This window comes from Dipodomys spectabilis, unplaced genomic scaffold (assembly GCF_019054845.1).
Source record: "Dipodomys spectabilis isolate Male_0828 unplaced genomic scaffold, ASM1905484v1 ptg000003l, whole genome shotgun sequence".
Classification (NCBI taxonomy): Eukaryota; Metazoa; Chordata; class Mammalia; order Rodentia; family Heteromyidae; genus Dipodomys; species Dipodomys spectabilis.
Genome location: NW_024870680.1, coordinates 12,083,779 through 12,098,429, shown reverse-complemented (window position 1 = coordinate 12,098,429; position 14,651 = coordinate 12,083,779). Strand labels below are relative to the sequence as shown.

At 40.5% G+C, this 14,651-nt stretch overlaps 1 protein-coding gene across 5 annotated transcripts in view; it reads right to left on the bottom strand.

Moving 5' to 3' along the window:
- Positions 1–14,651, bottom strand: part of Pak1 (p21 (RAC1) activated kinase 1) — a 144,992-nt gene that overhangs the window by 21,346 nt on the left and 108,995 nt on the right. For all 5 annotated transcript variants that reach the window (XM_042689042.1, XM_042689045.1, XM_042689044.1 and 2 more), the window contains 4 exons: positions 13,227–13,401; positions 9,574–9,637; positions 7,041–7,089; positions 1,343–1,455 (listed from right to left, as the gene is read on the bottom strand). In XM_042689042.1, coding sequence (XP_042544976.1) covers positions 1,343–1,455; positions 7,041–7,089; positions 9,574–9,637; positions 13,227–13,401 — 401 coding nt within the window. The remainder of the gene's footprint in view (positions 1–1,342; positions 1,456–7,040; positions 7,090–9,573; positions 9,638–13,226; positions 13,402–14,651) is intronic.

Genomic DNA, 14,651 nt, shown 5'->3' with positions numbered 1-14,651 from the left:
CTTTCCAAGAGTTGTGAAGGCATTTCCTACCTAGGTTTGGGAGACAGCGAAAATGCTAAAAATGCTGCTTCTGTTATTGATCCTTCAGGTATCTGAGAAATGACTAAAATAATATACAGAAATTTGGCATCTTTGCCTTCATATTATGTTGCCTCCTTTGTTGCTTAAACCTTTGGGTCAGATTCTACTCAGCTGCTTATGCCATGTTAATCATCTGAGAAATGTTTTGTTCAGAATGATCAGTACAGAGTTACCAGGACTGAACTTGCTTTGTCCTTTCTTCCGCAAAACCTATCTTCAATAATGTTGCTGCCTTACTGAAGGCCTAGAGCAATGGAGTTAGCAACTATAAACTGAAACTTGTTTTAGAGCTTTTTTTTTTTTTTGCCAGTCCTGGACTTGAACTCAGGGCCTGAGCACCATCCCTGAGCTTCTTTTTGCTCAAGGCTAGCACTCTACCACTTGAGCCACAGCAGCACTTCCAGCTTTTTCTGTTTATGTGGTGCTAAGGAATTGAACCCAGGGCTTTGGGCATGCTAGGCAAGCACTCTACCACTAAGCCACATTCCCAGCCTGAACTGAAACTTCCGAAACCATGAACCAAGTAAGTTTTTCTTTCCTTATTGTTTATCACAAGTGTTTGTCACAGGAGCAAAAGGCTGACTACATCACAATGAGACATTGTTTGGGGAAGTTCTTGGCACAGAGCAAAGCCAGCACAGTGTTAATTACATTCATTATTACTGTCCTGAAGGAAAGAATTTTGACAGGCTACAATGATAAGCTGAAACAAAAAAAAAATTGACATTTAATGAAGACAGCTAAAGATTTCTAAATTTGTAGTTTAAAACAAGTTTGTGTTTAAAAAATTTATAGACTTTTAGTTGTTACTTTGGGAAGCACCCTAAAAAAAACAAACACCCATGTGTGTGCTGTTTGGCATGAGTCTGACTGTCTCCATAGTGTTCAGACTGCAAATGGAGTATCTAGTACTGAGCATTCATCCTACTTTAAGAGAATACAGAAACATTAGGAATTCTTCATGAGTAAGAGCAGGACAAGGTAATACTCAGGATGTAGAATGAAATAAGGACTTGGGAGATATTGACTCTGGCAGATAGGCTGAAAGACTTGGCTGGAACGGAACAAATAGGACTGGTATCAGCTGTTAGAAGTTAGAGTGGTAAGGTTCAAGATCACCCAGAAGGAGTTTCCAGCAACCAGGTGTCCGTTATACAAGGTCAAACTCAAAGAACTCAACATCTCAGAGGACAAAACTTGGAAATGCTTTCATTCAAGTGCCCAAAGGCCCTAACCCTCTGTTGAGGCCAACCCGTCATACCTGTCCAAGTAGTTCACAATATTTGGGTTCTTGTTTTCCCTCATGACCAGGATCTCATTAATAATCAGCTCTTTCTTCGGCTGCTGCTGAAGATTCATCTGCTTAATGGCCACCTGAAATCACAGGGCATTCAGTGTGCAACCAGTCATTCAACATTTACTGAGCACATACTCAGTACCAGAGCTTAAGTACTAAGACGACAAAGATAACTAATATATAGCCTTGCCCCTCAAATAATTCATAATGTAATGTTAGGAAAGTAGCTCTGAATCCCTGAGCCAGCAGCATTACTATCATCGGAGAACTTGGAAACAAATGTTCTTGGGCCCCACCTGAAATCTACTAAATCAGAAGCCCTATTTAAAAAACCCCTCTTTGCTGGGCGCCGGTGGCTCACGCCTGTAATCCTAGCTACTCAGGAGGCTGAGATCTGAGGATCACGGTTCAAAGCCAGCCTGGGCAGAAAAGTCCGTGACACTCTTATCTCCAATAAACTACTAGAAAACCGGAAGTGGCGCTGTGGCTCAAGTGGTAGAGTGCTAGCCTTGAGCTGAAGAGCTGAGGGACAGCGCCCAGGCCCAGAGTTCAAGCCCAGTGACCAACAAAAAATAAATAAAAATATTCCTCAGCTCAATATTGAAAGTTTTCTTGATCTGATCCCTGTCTTACTCCCACAGAACCTCATACATATTGTATTCTCCCTGCCTTTGTTAAGGATCTTTGTTCCATGGAATATCTAGCATTACTTCTACACATCAAAAGTTTTGTATTAGGCCAAAGGAAACCTCATTCTCAAACCAACATGCTTTTCCCCTTTTCTTTTATTTGGGGATGGGGGTGTAGTTTGAACTCAAGACTCATTCTTGCTAGGTTGGCATAGTACCACTTGAGCCATCTACCTATGGTTTTTGCTGGTTCTTTTGGAGTTGGATAGCTTCTGTGTAGGCTGGCATTGAAAATTGATCATCTAGATTTCAGTCTCCTGAGTAGCTACTAGATTACAAGTGTGAGCATTTGTGCTTAGTTTAAACTTTTTTTGTTTGTTTGTTTGTGCTAGTCTTGGGCTTGAATTCAGGGCCTGGATACTGTCCATGAGCTTCTTTTGCTCAAGGCTAGCACTCTACCACTTGAGCCACAATGCCACTTCTGACTTTTTCTGTTTATGTGATACTGAGGAATGGAACTCAGGGTTTCATTCATGCTAGGCAAGCACTCTACCACTAAGACACATTCCTAGCTCCTAGCTTAAACTTCTGACATACTACTTAGTGTGAAAATTAGGAGTGTATGTATGTGGATATGCAAATAGGTAAGTAGGTAGGTAGGCAGGTAGGTAGGTAGGTAGGTGGGTGGATGGATGGATGGATGGAAGGATGGATATAGTTTGTGTTTAATGAATATAAAAATTAAAAGCATGCGGGGCTGGGCTGGGAAGGTGGCTCAGTTGTAGAGTGCTTGCCTTGCATGCATGAGGCCCTGGGTTCGATTCCCCAGCACCACATAAGCAAAAAGAAAAAAAGCCGGAAGTGGCGCTGTGGCTCAAGTGGTAGAGTGCTAGCCGTTAGCTGAAGAGCTGAGGGACAGCAACCAGGCCCAGAATTCAGGCCCCACAACAAGACCCCTCCCCCCCAAAAAAAAAAAAGAAAAAAAGAAAATTAAAAGCATGAAAAGAGAGTGCCAGGGGGCTGCTCTTTGTTTTTAAAAGCACAAAAAAATTCAGCAATAGACTCTTTTCTCATAGGAATGTACTTTAAGTCATTTGCTAAATATTTATTCCCTATATTTTCCCTTTTTCCTGCTTAATGGGTAAGAACATGAGCATCTAATAAAACTAAATTGTCTTTCCATAAACAGCAAGAAGTATAAAGAATGATTCAGATTTTTATGGCAAAATCCGTTATTATATCTTCAAGTCAAATATGGACTGTTTTCTACAGCAGATAGTCAATTATTAAGAAGTAAAATTATTCCTTTTAATTTTTTAAAAAATCTCTTCCATTCTCAATCTCAATTGAGAAAAAAAGAAGAGTTTCCTGGTAAGTCATGTTCCTGGTCTTTGTTGAGCCTTCTATCATGTTTGAGAATTAGCTTTTCCTAATGTCTGAAAAGCAACATGTTGACTGGGAATGTGGCTTTGTGGTAGAGTGCTTGCCTAGCATGCATGAACCCTGGGTTCTATTCCTCAGTACCACATAAACAGAAAAAGCCAGAAGTGGCACTGTGGCTCAATTAGTAGGGTGCTAGGCCTTGAGCAAAAGAAGCTCAGGGACAGTGCGCAGGCCCTGAGTTCAAGCCCCAAGACGCAAAAGAAAAGAAAACCATGTTGATGAAAGACATTACCCATAGTAAACTGTTAAAGCAAGGACTGAAGTCAGAAGAGTACCTGTGGTGCTCTTCAGGCCATCCTGGAGAATAGGAGAGTGCTGTGAACCTCACAGTGGCAGGTGGTAGCCAGGTTGGACAGGACACTGGAAGTCCTTTTCAGTTATTAATGGCCATGGCCCAGGCAAAATGCCCTCCTTACTAATCAAATCCTACCAATTGAGGGTGAGAGACCATACTCTTATTAACAAAAAAAAAAAAAAAGAAGAAGAAGAATTAGACTTGAACTCAAAGGAAGGACCTAATAAGCTTTGGGCTTCTTTGTCACCTTCTCAGTTGAATCATTCACAAGTTTTCTTAGCCTCAGTATCTTCATCTATACATCAATATACTTAATAACCTTCATCATGATTCTCCTTAAGAATGTCTTGATTACTAAAAAATAGCTAATGTGCTACTCATTTGTAAGCAAAGGATTCAGGGTATAAAGGAAGACAACAATGAAACAAACTGGCAGTCATCATCACGGCACATCCGACAAGAAGTTGATAAAAGCAGCAAGAAAATAGCAGCAACCACTGCAAGAACTAGCCAACCTCCACCATTACTGTCCATTGACTAGTAGTTACTGTATGCCAAGTACTGGACCAAATCTTCTATTTATGTTACCTAAGTGAAACCTCACTGTCCTGTAAAGTCAAAGTGATGCGTTACATTTTCACAGAAGGAAACTGAGTTTAAGATGGATAAGAAAATTGCCCATAATCAAAATCAGTGCTTTCAGATCTATGAACCCAATGGTTCTTCCAGTATGCTATTTTTACTATACAAATTCTCTTTAAAAAACAGACATGAAAAATGACTGCTTGATTTATAACTGGAAGATTTCCCAGCACCAACATGCTAGTCTTCCTGTATGTGACAAAAGCTCTGATCTTCCCAGCTGGATAACCCCCAATAATTGCTCACTCACAAAGACAGAGCATCAGCTAAAGATTTACACTCCCTGGGGCAGGAAATAAGGCCTTCCTGACCACACTGCATTAGCCACTGCTAATGGACTTGTTTCCATTCATAGTTCTGCAACCACAGGCAGGCACATAATGAAGTCAAGTTTCTCTTTCCTATGGCCAGCTTCTCACACAGGTAGCCTCCAGGATTTTCAGGAAGCACCCATCATCTGCCTACCTTCTATCACAAACTATAGATCCTATGAGGCCAGAAACATGACAAGAGGGGGGCCCCTAACAGCTACCTTCAGGCCAACTGTGGCACTGGGGACTGAAATACAGTTTTAGGAGACTAAGAAACTAACCAGTCCCTGCTAATTACTAAAAGCAAAGCCTACAAAATGGTTATTTATGACACTAGCCTCAAAATCCTCATCTATGAGAAGAAAATATTGACTACCTCATAACATTCTCTTTTTAGGACTAGTATTATCTCTCTCTCTCTTTTTTAATCTCTTCATCAGACTCACATCTTTAAAACTGGCATGCTAACGCCTCATCGCTATTTTTACCAAAGGCGGTTCCTGCCACCATTATAAGAGTTTTATATGCACATTGTGTAAATTATAAGCTCTTAAATTTACATGTGATTTTAATGCATAAATGCTAGCACAAGACTGAATCTTCCACATAATTCTTAGCATGAGGTATAGCATAAAACAAAACCTGAGTACATACTTTGTGAAATAAGTATGTATGAGTAAAAATAATCATATAGTTCTTAAAGTTTATGGTGCATTTTCACATGCACTCCTTTGCTGAATTATTTCAATACTTTTGCTGAGGCTGAGAGAGGTCAAATAAGTTTCCCAAGGTAACAAATATTTTAGGTTAAGCTGGGCATAGTAGTGCATATCCGTAATCCCAGCTCTCAGGAAGCTGAGGCAGGAGATCAAAGCCAGCCTTGACAAGCAAGACCCTATCTCAAAAAAATAAAAAGTTTAAGGTAGGCATCTATGTCACCTCAAAGAATAATAAATCCTAATGACTAAAATGTACAAGCATGTTCCCAACAGCTTCTTTCAGAGGAGCCCAATTCTTTTCAGTGACAAGGAGGTAACTTCTCAGTTTCTGAGCTAAGAACTTCTTCCAGGCAACTGCCAACCACAGCCCACCTGCCAAGCATTCCTGCTCTGCAACTAAACAGAGTGGACCGCGGGAAAAATCCAAGAACTCTGTATATGCCTTCATGGCATTCATTTCTAGACAATTTATTGAATCCTTCCCTCTTTGCTGCTGAAACAGCAAAGTGACTAGGCCTTTGCAGTAAGGTGCAAATTTTTCTGACTTAAGGACAATGAGGTAGAATCCTGAACACAGAAAAATAGAAAGACCAGATTAAATTAGACTAAACTACTTTAGGATTGCCAAGAGATATGGGGTTAAATGGCTTGTTTTGTACAAGCAATTTTCCACTAGGCAGTCACACAAGAGCTCTTGGGTAGTAACAACTTCTTCAAACCTAGACTTCCACCTTTTTCTTTTCTCTTTTCATTTCTCTTTTCTTTTCTTGTTTCCAGTCATGGGACTTGAACTCTTGGCCTGGGTGCTGTCCCTCAGCTCTTCAGCTCAAGACTAGCACTCTATTACTTGAGCCACAGCACCACTTCTGGTTTTCTGGTGGTTTATTGGCGATAAGAGTTTCCCAAACTTTCCTGACTGGGCTGGCTTTGAACCATGATCCTCAGATCTCAGCCTATTGAGTAGCTAGGATTATAAGTGTAAGCCACCAGCGCCCAGCTTTTTCCTTTTCTTTTTTTTTGTTGGTCATGGGGCCTGAACTCTGGGCTTGGGCGCTATTCCTCAGCTCTTCAGCTCAAGGCTAGCGCTTTACCACTTGAGCCAGAGCTTCTTCTGCTTATGTGGTACTGAGGAATCGAACCCAGGGCCTTGTGCATGGGGCAAGCACACTACCACTGAGCCACCTTCCCAGCCCCCCCCCCCCCGTCCCGCCCCGCTTTTTCTTTTCTTTCTTCTTAAATGCTATCACTCACTTGGACATCACATTCATGCTCAACCACCAAATGTTATAGAATCTAACTGCTAAATACCTCTCAAATCCATCCACTTCTTTCTATCTATACTATGCTATCACCTTAATCTAGATCATTATCTCTGGATGTAACTACACAATAACTTCCTGTCTCACCAAGGCCACTCGTATCTTACCACTCAATCTGTTCTCCTTATAGCAGTGTGAGCTGCTTTTCTGAAAGCTTTAAGTCTCCTGTTAGTCTGCTGTTTGATTCTAGCATGGTACAGGAAGAAATTACAACTGTCCTTGTTGAGTTAAGAAGAGCTAGAAACTAACCCTAAACAAAAAGAAAATGTAGAACTGAAAGAACAAGGGGTTGACACATACTTACCTCCTGTCCTGTGGCTACATCCATCGCAGTGTACACAGTTCCTGAAGCACTGAACAATAGAGGGGGAGGAGAAAAGAGAAAGAAACACAGGTGTTCAGTGAAGTAGGAACTTATAGTGCTAAACACAGTGTGGCAATCTAAGTGTTGATGACAGCAGCAAACATAAGTCCTCTCATTCTTTTTTGTCAGTCGTGGGGATTGAACTCAGGCCCTGGGCACTGTCCCTGAGCTTTTCTGCTCAAGGCTGGGGCTCTTCCACTTTGAGCCACAGTTCCATTCCTCTCATTCTTGCATTTGAGAGGCACTATTTGGTAGTAAAGACAGAGCAGTATTCAGCTCTAAGACTCTATCCCATAGATCAAAACCACATTCCCAGCCCTTGCTTTTAGGGTTTGAACTCTGGGCCTGGGCGCTGTCCCTCAGCTCTTCAGCTCAAGGCTAGCGCTCTACCATTTGAGCTACAGCGCCACTTCCAGTTTTCTGGTGGTTTACTGGAGGTAAGAGTTTCATGGACTTTATTGCCAGGGCTGACTTTGAACTATAATCCTTAGATCCCAGCCTCCTGAGGAGCTAGGATTACAGGCATAAACACTGTCTTCCTGCTACTTTGGTTATTTTTGAGATAAGAGTCTCACAGTTTTGCCTGTGCAGGCCTGGACCACAATTCTCCTATTTATGCTTCTCTTATAGCTGACAGGTTTGTGCTACCACAATCAGCTTTTTTTGATAAGATGAAGTTTCACTTACTTTGGAGGGGGTAGGGAGACAGAGCTGACCTCAAACTATGATCTTCAAGACCTCTGCTCCCCAAGTAATTGGGATTAGAGGTACAAGCCACCACATTGGGTACCTAAAATAATCTTGACATGTACTTCCCACTCTGAAATTATAAGGTATTATGGACTTCTAAAATCTTTCAATCATTTATCCTGTCAAGAAGATGAGTTTATTTTTTGTAGTTTGTATTATTAAATAGGTTCTTAGTTGTCATATTTTCAAATATAAAATAACATTAAATGTACTTTTCAAAAAAAAATACTCCCAGAAAGTCAGACAGTACTTCTGTCCAACCTTCAAGGTAAGAAGAATCCAGTTAAGCTGGTGGTACACACCTGTAAGCCCAGCTACTTGGAAGTGGAGGCCAGAGATTCATGTGTCAATGGCCAACCTAGGCAAAGTAAATGTGACCCTATAAGGCCAACGTAGGCAGTTAGTATAACCCTATTTCAAACACAAAATAAAAACAAAAGGGTCAAGGGTACAGCTCAAGTGACAGAGGCTTTTCTAACTAGTATGAGATCCTGGCTTCAAGTACTGAAGAAAAAAAATCCTACTAGACACACATGTATACATGTAATTAGATATATACAAATAAACAGATGGGATATTGTGAAAGATGCTATGAGAATAATCATGTTCATTTGTAAAACTTAGAACCCTCATTTTATGCTGATTATTTTGTAGTAATTTACAACACATATCTGTAGCCAAACATGCCTTATGTCAACTACATAGATGCAACCTGAAGACATCCTACTCTGTTGCAAGAATGCATTCAGGAAAGTCAGAGAATTCAAGTCAATTCAGGGGAAAAGCCACTTTAAAAATGTCTTTCAGCAAGGGGCCAGTGGCTCTCACCTGTAATCCTAGCTACTCAGGAGGCTGAGATCTGAGGATCGTGGTTTAAAGCCAGCCCAGGAAAGTCCAAGAGACTCATCTCCAATTAACCACCAGAAAACTGGAAGTGGCGCTGTGGCTCAAAAGGTAGAGGGCTAGCTTTGAGCTGAAGAGCTAAGGGACAGTGCCCAGGCCCAGAATTCAAGCCCTACAACACGGGCGGGGTTGTACTCTTTAATTGGAAACCTAACTACTGCCTGGAAACTGGTTATAAAGTAGTACTGGTTATCAAATAATGATGGCTTATTTGTATTGACAGTTAACTTTTTCACTACTTGATCATCCAGCCTGATCATTTTCTGTTACAAAGTGTATGTTAGAGACTATCTTCCTACCCTTTACCCTGCCCCTGATCATATCATATACACCATTCTTAAGGAACTCAGGCAAGACTGGCTAAGTTCAGTAATAAAGCGACAGCTTTCAAGTTGCACTCAAGAAGCTACAGAGTAGAAGTCATGAATTCTGGCATCCGCTTAAACATATAGTTCCTCTCACATGGGCTTTTAGAAGTTCTATAGCTCTGAATGTTCTCTTTCATATTGGTGCTGATAAGTCACAGTGCTAGGATAAAAAAGGTTTATCTGGAAAATCAAGGCTATAATCAGGAAGCTGGTTTGGTGCTAATATATGGTTCTCATACTCTCACTGTAGGGATATTTTTAGCACTCTGGTCAGCTAACAGTACATCTCTCATGTAAGTACAATTCTGGCAAACCTGAGGTCAGCCTAACACCCTCCAGATGGGTGAGGAGAGTGATGAGGAAAGGTATATGAGAGGCTAAACAAAAGAAAAATAATGTATGTCAGCCTAATTTTAAGTCATTTCTTTAAGGAAAAAAATGCCCCTACTAACCCTTGTCCAATCTTCTCAAACCGAGTATACTTCTTCTTAGGATCGCCCACACTCACTATGCTCCCTTTGAAAGAAACAGAGACCATGAATCATTTTTTCACATCAAGATACAAACATACAAACAGACCCTGTAATGGCCCGAAATGCCTATAATACCCCAAATATCCTAAAGCAAGCCCTAAGGCTTTTTCCCAGTAAGTCTCAACCAAAAGTTTTACCTCACTGTTTTTATGCATAAAAATCTACTTAATTTCTAAACCTCTAAAAGCTACTCTTTTTTTTTTGCCAGTTCTGGGGCTTGAACTCGGGGCTTGGGCACTGTCCTTGAGCTTCTTTTGCTCAAGGCTAGCACTCTACCACTTGAGCCACAGTGCCACTTCTGGCTTTTTCTGTTTATGTGGTACTGAGGAATTGAACCCAGGGCTTATTCACTTTTAAGTGATCATCTCATTCAACAAATACTTATATTTCCTGTACCTATTAGGGACTAGGAATAAAGAAACACATTAGATGCCATTAAAAATACAATAATAGTTGTAATAAATGCTAAAGCGACACAGAGGGACAAAAACAGACTGGAAAGGCTTTACAAAAGAGCTATCTGAGCCAAGTTTTAGGAAATCAGTACAAGTAATCCAGACAGAGAAAGCTAAGAAGAGGCTTACAGTAGGCAATACTTTGCAAGTCCAAAACCAGAGGTATGAGAGAGCTCATGTGTTTCACAACTTGTATTACAGAGATGGGGAACTGAGGCCCTCAAAAGGGGAAGATGCTTTCTCAAGGCCACCCACAGGAGTGTCAGGCTAAAAGTAAGAGCTTGGTTTTTAAGTCCCCCCGACCAATATGCTTTTCTAGTAATACTAATTACTAGAATTTCATACTTCTCACATAGAGTATCTCATCTGGTTTAAAATGAGTCATCTTAATATGCCAATTCAAAAGATGGCAGGGAGAACAGTAGGAAATTGTCCAAAACATGTCAGTGGCAAGGCTGGGGCTTCAACACAAACATCCTCATTTCCCAGGCCAGTTAGCTGGCAGTTAATACTTAAATTCTATTGTTTAAAAACGAAAACCTAGTTTAGGGAACAAGCTGATATATAGGAATAAACAGATGAACCAGTAAGTGGCTTTTAATTCATCATTTTATGATGAGGACCCTAGGCAAGGGCAATTTTTAACAGTTTGAAAAGTCAAACAAGAATTATTAGAATGTGGGAGAAAATGAGGGAAGAGGTGACACTGTTCAAAAAGAAATGTACTCATTACCTGACTTATGTACAGTTACCTTTACAATAACAATTAAAACAAAAAGAATTATTAAGAAGGGGTTGGAGGCATGGCTCAGCTGGTAGAGCACTAGTCAATGAGTGAAAGCATCAGGTACCTAGTCTCTGACAAAAAAAAAAAAATAGAAAAGAAAAGAAAGAAAGAATTATTAGGATGAAATAGAAAATTACTAAAGAACCATGAGCTGGGAATGTGGCTTAATGGTAGTATGTTTGCCTAGCATGCACGAAGCCCTGGGTTTGACTCCTCAGTACCACATCAACAGAAAAAGCCAGAAGTGGCGCTGTGGTTCAAGTGGTAGAGTGCTAGCCTTGAACAACAACAAAAAAAGAAACTCAGGGACAGTACCCAGGCCCTGAGTTCAAGCCTCAGGACTGTTAAAATTACTCAATAAATAATAACAACAGTAACTGGAAGCTTCAGGTTTAGAAAGCTATGCTAGTTTGAAAACTTAAGTCAAATCAGTCAAATCAAATCCTCTTGGAAAAAAAAGTAGAAACAGATAAATAGATCAAAGGCTTTGTTAGGCCAGGTTTAGTGGCTCAAGCCTGTAATCCCACCTACTTGAGAGGCAAAGATTAGGATTAGTTAGTCTAGTTAAAGAGTCTCCACCTCGGGCTGGGAAGGGGCTCAGTGGTAGAGCACTTGCCTTGCATACATGAGGCCCTGGGTTTGATTCCTCAGCACCACATAAGTAAAAAGAAAAAAGCCGGAAGTGGCGCTATGGCTCAAGTGGTAGAGCGCTAGCCTTGAGCTGAAGAGCTGAAGGACAGCACCCAGGCCCAGAGTTCAGGCCCCACAACCGGAGGCCCTCCCCCCCCCCAAAAAAAAGAGTCTACACCTCGATAAATTAACCAAGTGTAAAGGTTCCTACCTTTAATGCAATTATGGTAGAGTCAAAGATAAGAGGGATACAGTTCCAGGCTGGCCTCAGGCAAAAACATGAGAACTTTTCCAGAAAAAAAAAAAAAAAAAAAACTAAAAGAAAAAAAGGGTTGGGGCTGGCAAGGTGGCTCAGTGGTAGAGTGCTTGCCTTGCATGCACGAGGCCCTGGGTTCAATTCCTCACTACCACATAAGCAGAAAAAGCCAGAAGTGGCACTGTGGCTCAAGCAGTAGAGCACTAGCTTTGAGGTGAAATGCTGAGGGACAGTGCCCAGGCCCAGAGTTCAGGCCCCATGACCAATTAAAAAAAGAAAAAGAAAAAAAGGGTTGGTATAGCTCAAAATCATAGACTATCTACCTACCCAGCAATCCTGAAACTCCAGTACTACAAAAAATAAAATAAAGGCTTTGTCAAATGATTTTTTTTCCAAGCCAACAGACAATTTAATTCTTCCTGGCCATATAATTTTTCTGTAGTTTATCGAAACACAAAAATATATAGTGATATATTTCCATTTCTGATTGATAAGAAAAATGAAATGGAAGTTTCCATCTGATAGGAAGTGACAACATGGTCCACTTACAAGAACACAAAGTTTGTTTTCTGACCTCAATCTTCTAACCTTCTACTTTGTGATTTGGGGCAGAATATTTAGTGTCTTTGAGTCTTAAAAACCTTAACCAAGCTGGGCACTGGTGGCTCATGCCTGTAATCCTAACTACCCACGAGGCTGAGATCTGAAGATTGTGGTTCAAAGCCAGCCTGGGCAGGAAAAGTCCATGAGACTCTTATCTCCAATAAATTACTCAGAAAAGGCCTGAAGTGGTACTGTGTCTCAAGTGGTAGAATGGTAGCTTTGAGCAAAAGAAGGTCAGTGACAGTGCCCAGGCCCTGAGTTTAAGCCCCAGGACTGGGGAAAAAGATTAACCAATAATGAGAATTATAATGCCTACCATCCTAGAGTTAATATGAGAATGAAATGAAAAGAAAATCAAATAAATATCTTTGTCATTTGCTATGTTACCTAGTACAGGTTCACAATATGTCAGTTTCCATTTATTCTTTTCCTACAACCACAACAGCAGATCTGTCTATTAGGTCAATGGCAAATATCAATAACCAATCACAGAACCCTTTCTCACCAGGTATAGGCAAGGCCTCATTCATTCTCAATATAACATTCTACACTATTCACTAGGCAAAAGCTATTTGTCATCTCTGAAATCCTCAAAGTGAGTTATCCATACTCTCTTTTCTACCATATTGCTATCCTTGTGTGGTTTCCAACCCAAGCTGGCAAGACAAGGAAAGAAGAGAGGCTACAGGGTGAGACAAGTCACGATCTATAGCCAGGCTACCAGGCATGGCCAAACAACCACATGAATCAAACCTATCATCTGGAGCTTTACAGTAGCCTAACTCCATCTTCATATTTGGCTAGTCATGGATCAAAAGATTTGGAAAGCTAAAGGGCTTACGTAATTTCTCTAAGATCTCCTCATCAGACATTTTGGGTTTCTTCTTCTGCTTCTCAATATTCCGGGTCAACGCATCTGGTGGAGTGGTGTTATTCTCAGTAGGTGAAATGGGAGATGTAGCCACATCCCGAGTTGGAGTGATAGGAAGTGGTTCAATCACAGACCTTGTATATACCTGTATTATTGGTACAAAATTTTGGTAAAGCCAGTCTTTATTAGCATAGTAGAATCTCTTCTACATGTGAGATTAGAACATCAATAGATGAACATCCTCACTCCAAATTCATCCTTTCTCTTACATTAATATCTGAATTATTGCTCTGTACCCAGGTCCTTTCACTCAATGACATCATTTCACAAATGACGTTTCTTGATCTTACTGCACACAAGGATTACTGAGAATCTCAGCACTGAAGATAATCAAAAGGGGATAGGCAATACTCAATAGAAATTATTTATAAAAGATTCTATTAGAAGAAAACTCCTCTTCTATAAGTATTTGTCTTTCCAAGATCAAATGAAATCTCACATTTCCACAGCATTGCTAACATGACACTTAACATTATTGTTTCTTACTCCCTCTCTCTCTCTCTCTCTCTTTTTTGAAAGTCCTGGGGCTTGAACTCAGGGCCTGGGCATTGTCCCTGAGCTTCTTTACTCTACCACTGGAGCCACAGTGCCACTTCTGGCCTTTTCTGTTAATGTGGTACTGAGGAATGGAACCAAGGGCTTCATGAATGCTAGGCAAGCACTCTACCACTAAGCTACATTCCCAGTCCTATCTTACTCCCTTCTTTAGCTACTGAACACTGAGGGAGAAGCAACTACCCTTGTTCTTCAAGAGGGAGTGATATGTAATGAATCAGAACATAGATTCAGAACTTCACTGCTAGGCTCAAGTCTCCACTTTCATTCTTCGATCTGTATGACTTTGGGTAGATTACTTAATTTTTCTATGTTCCATTTTCCTTATCTTTAAAATGGAGATAACAGTATCAACTATTTTATGGAGTTATTGTAAGAATTGTTAATATGTATGAAATTACTAGACTGATGTTCTACAGATACCAACTACCCAAACTTTAGCCTTTAAAGATATATCTCCCATTCACTCATTGGTTTAACAGACATCTGCTGGGAATCTACTGTAGGTGTAACCCAGAACAAAATGCTGCCCCCTTACTCTCGTTTTTGTGAAGGAAGTAAAAAAGGCATAGCTCCAGGTGAGAGACAAATGTCATAAGAAATGAGCAAACATAAACTACTGAGGTTCAGAAAAAAGTGATCAGAAGTTATACCTCCTTTCTCCTGGAGATGCTTCAAAGTATCAGGTTTTATTTTATTTTATTTTTAATCATAATTATCTTAAGTCTTTCAGCTCTTCAAGGACAGGAGACGTCTGTCCCTCCATTCCTGAGTTCCTCC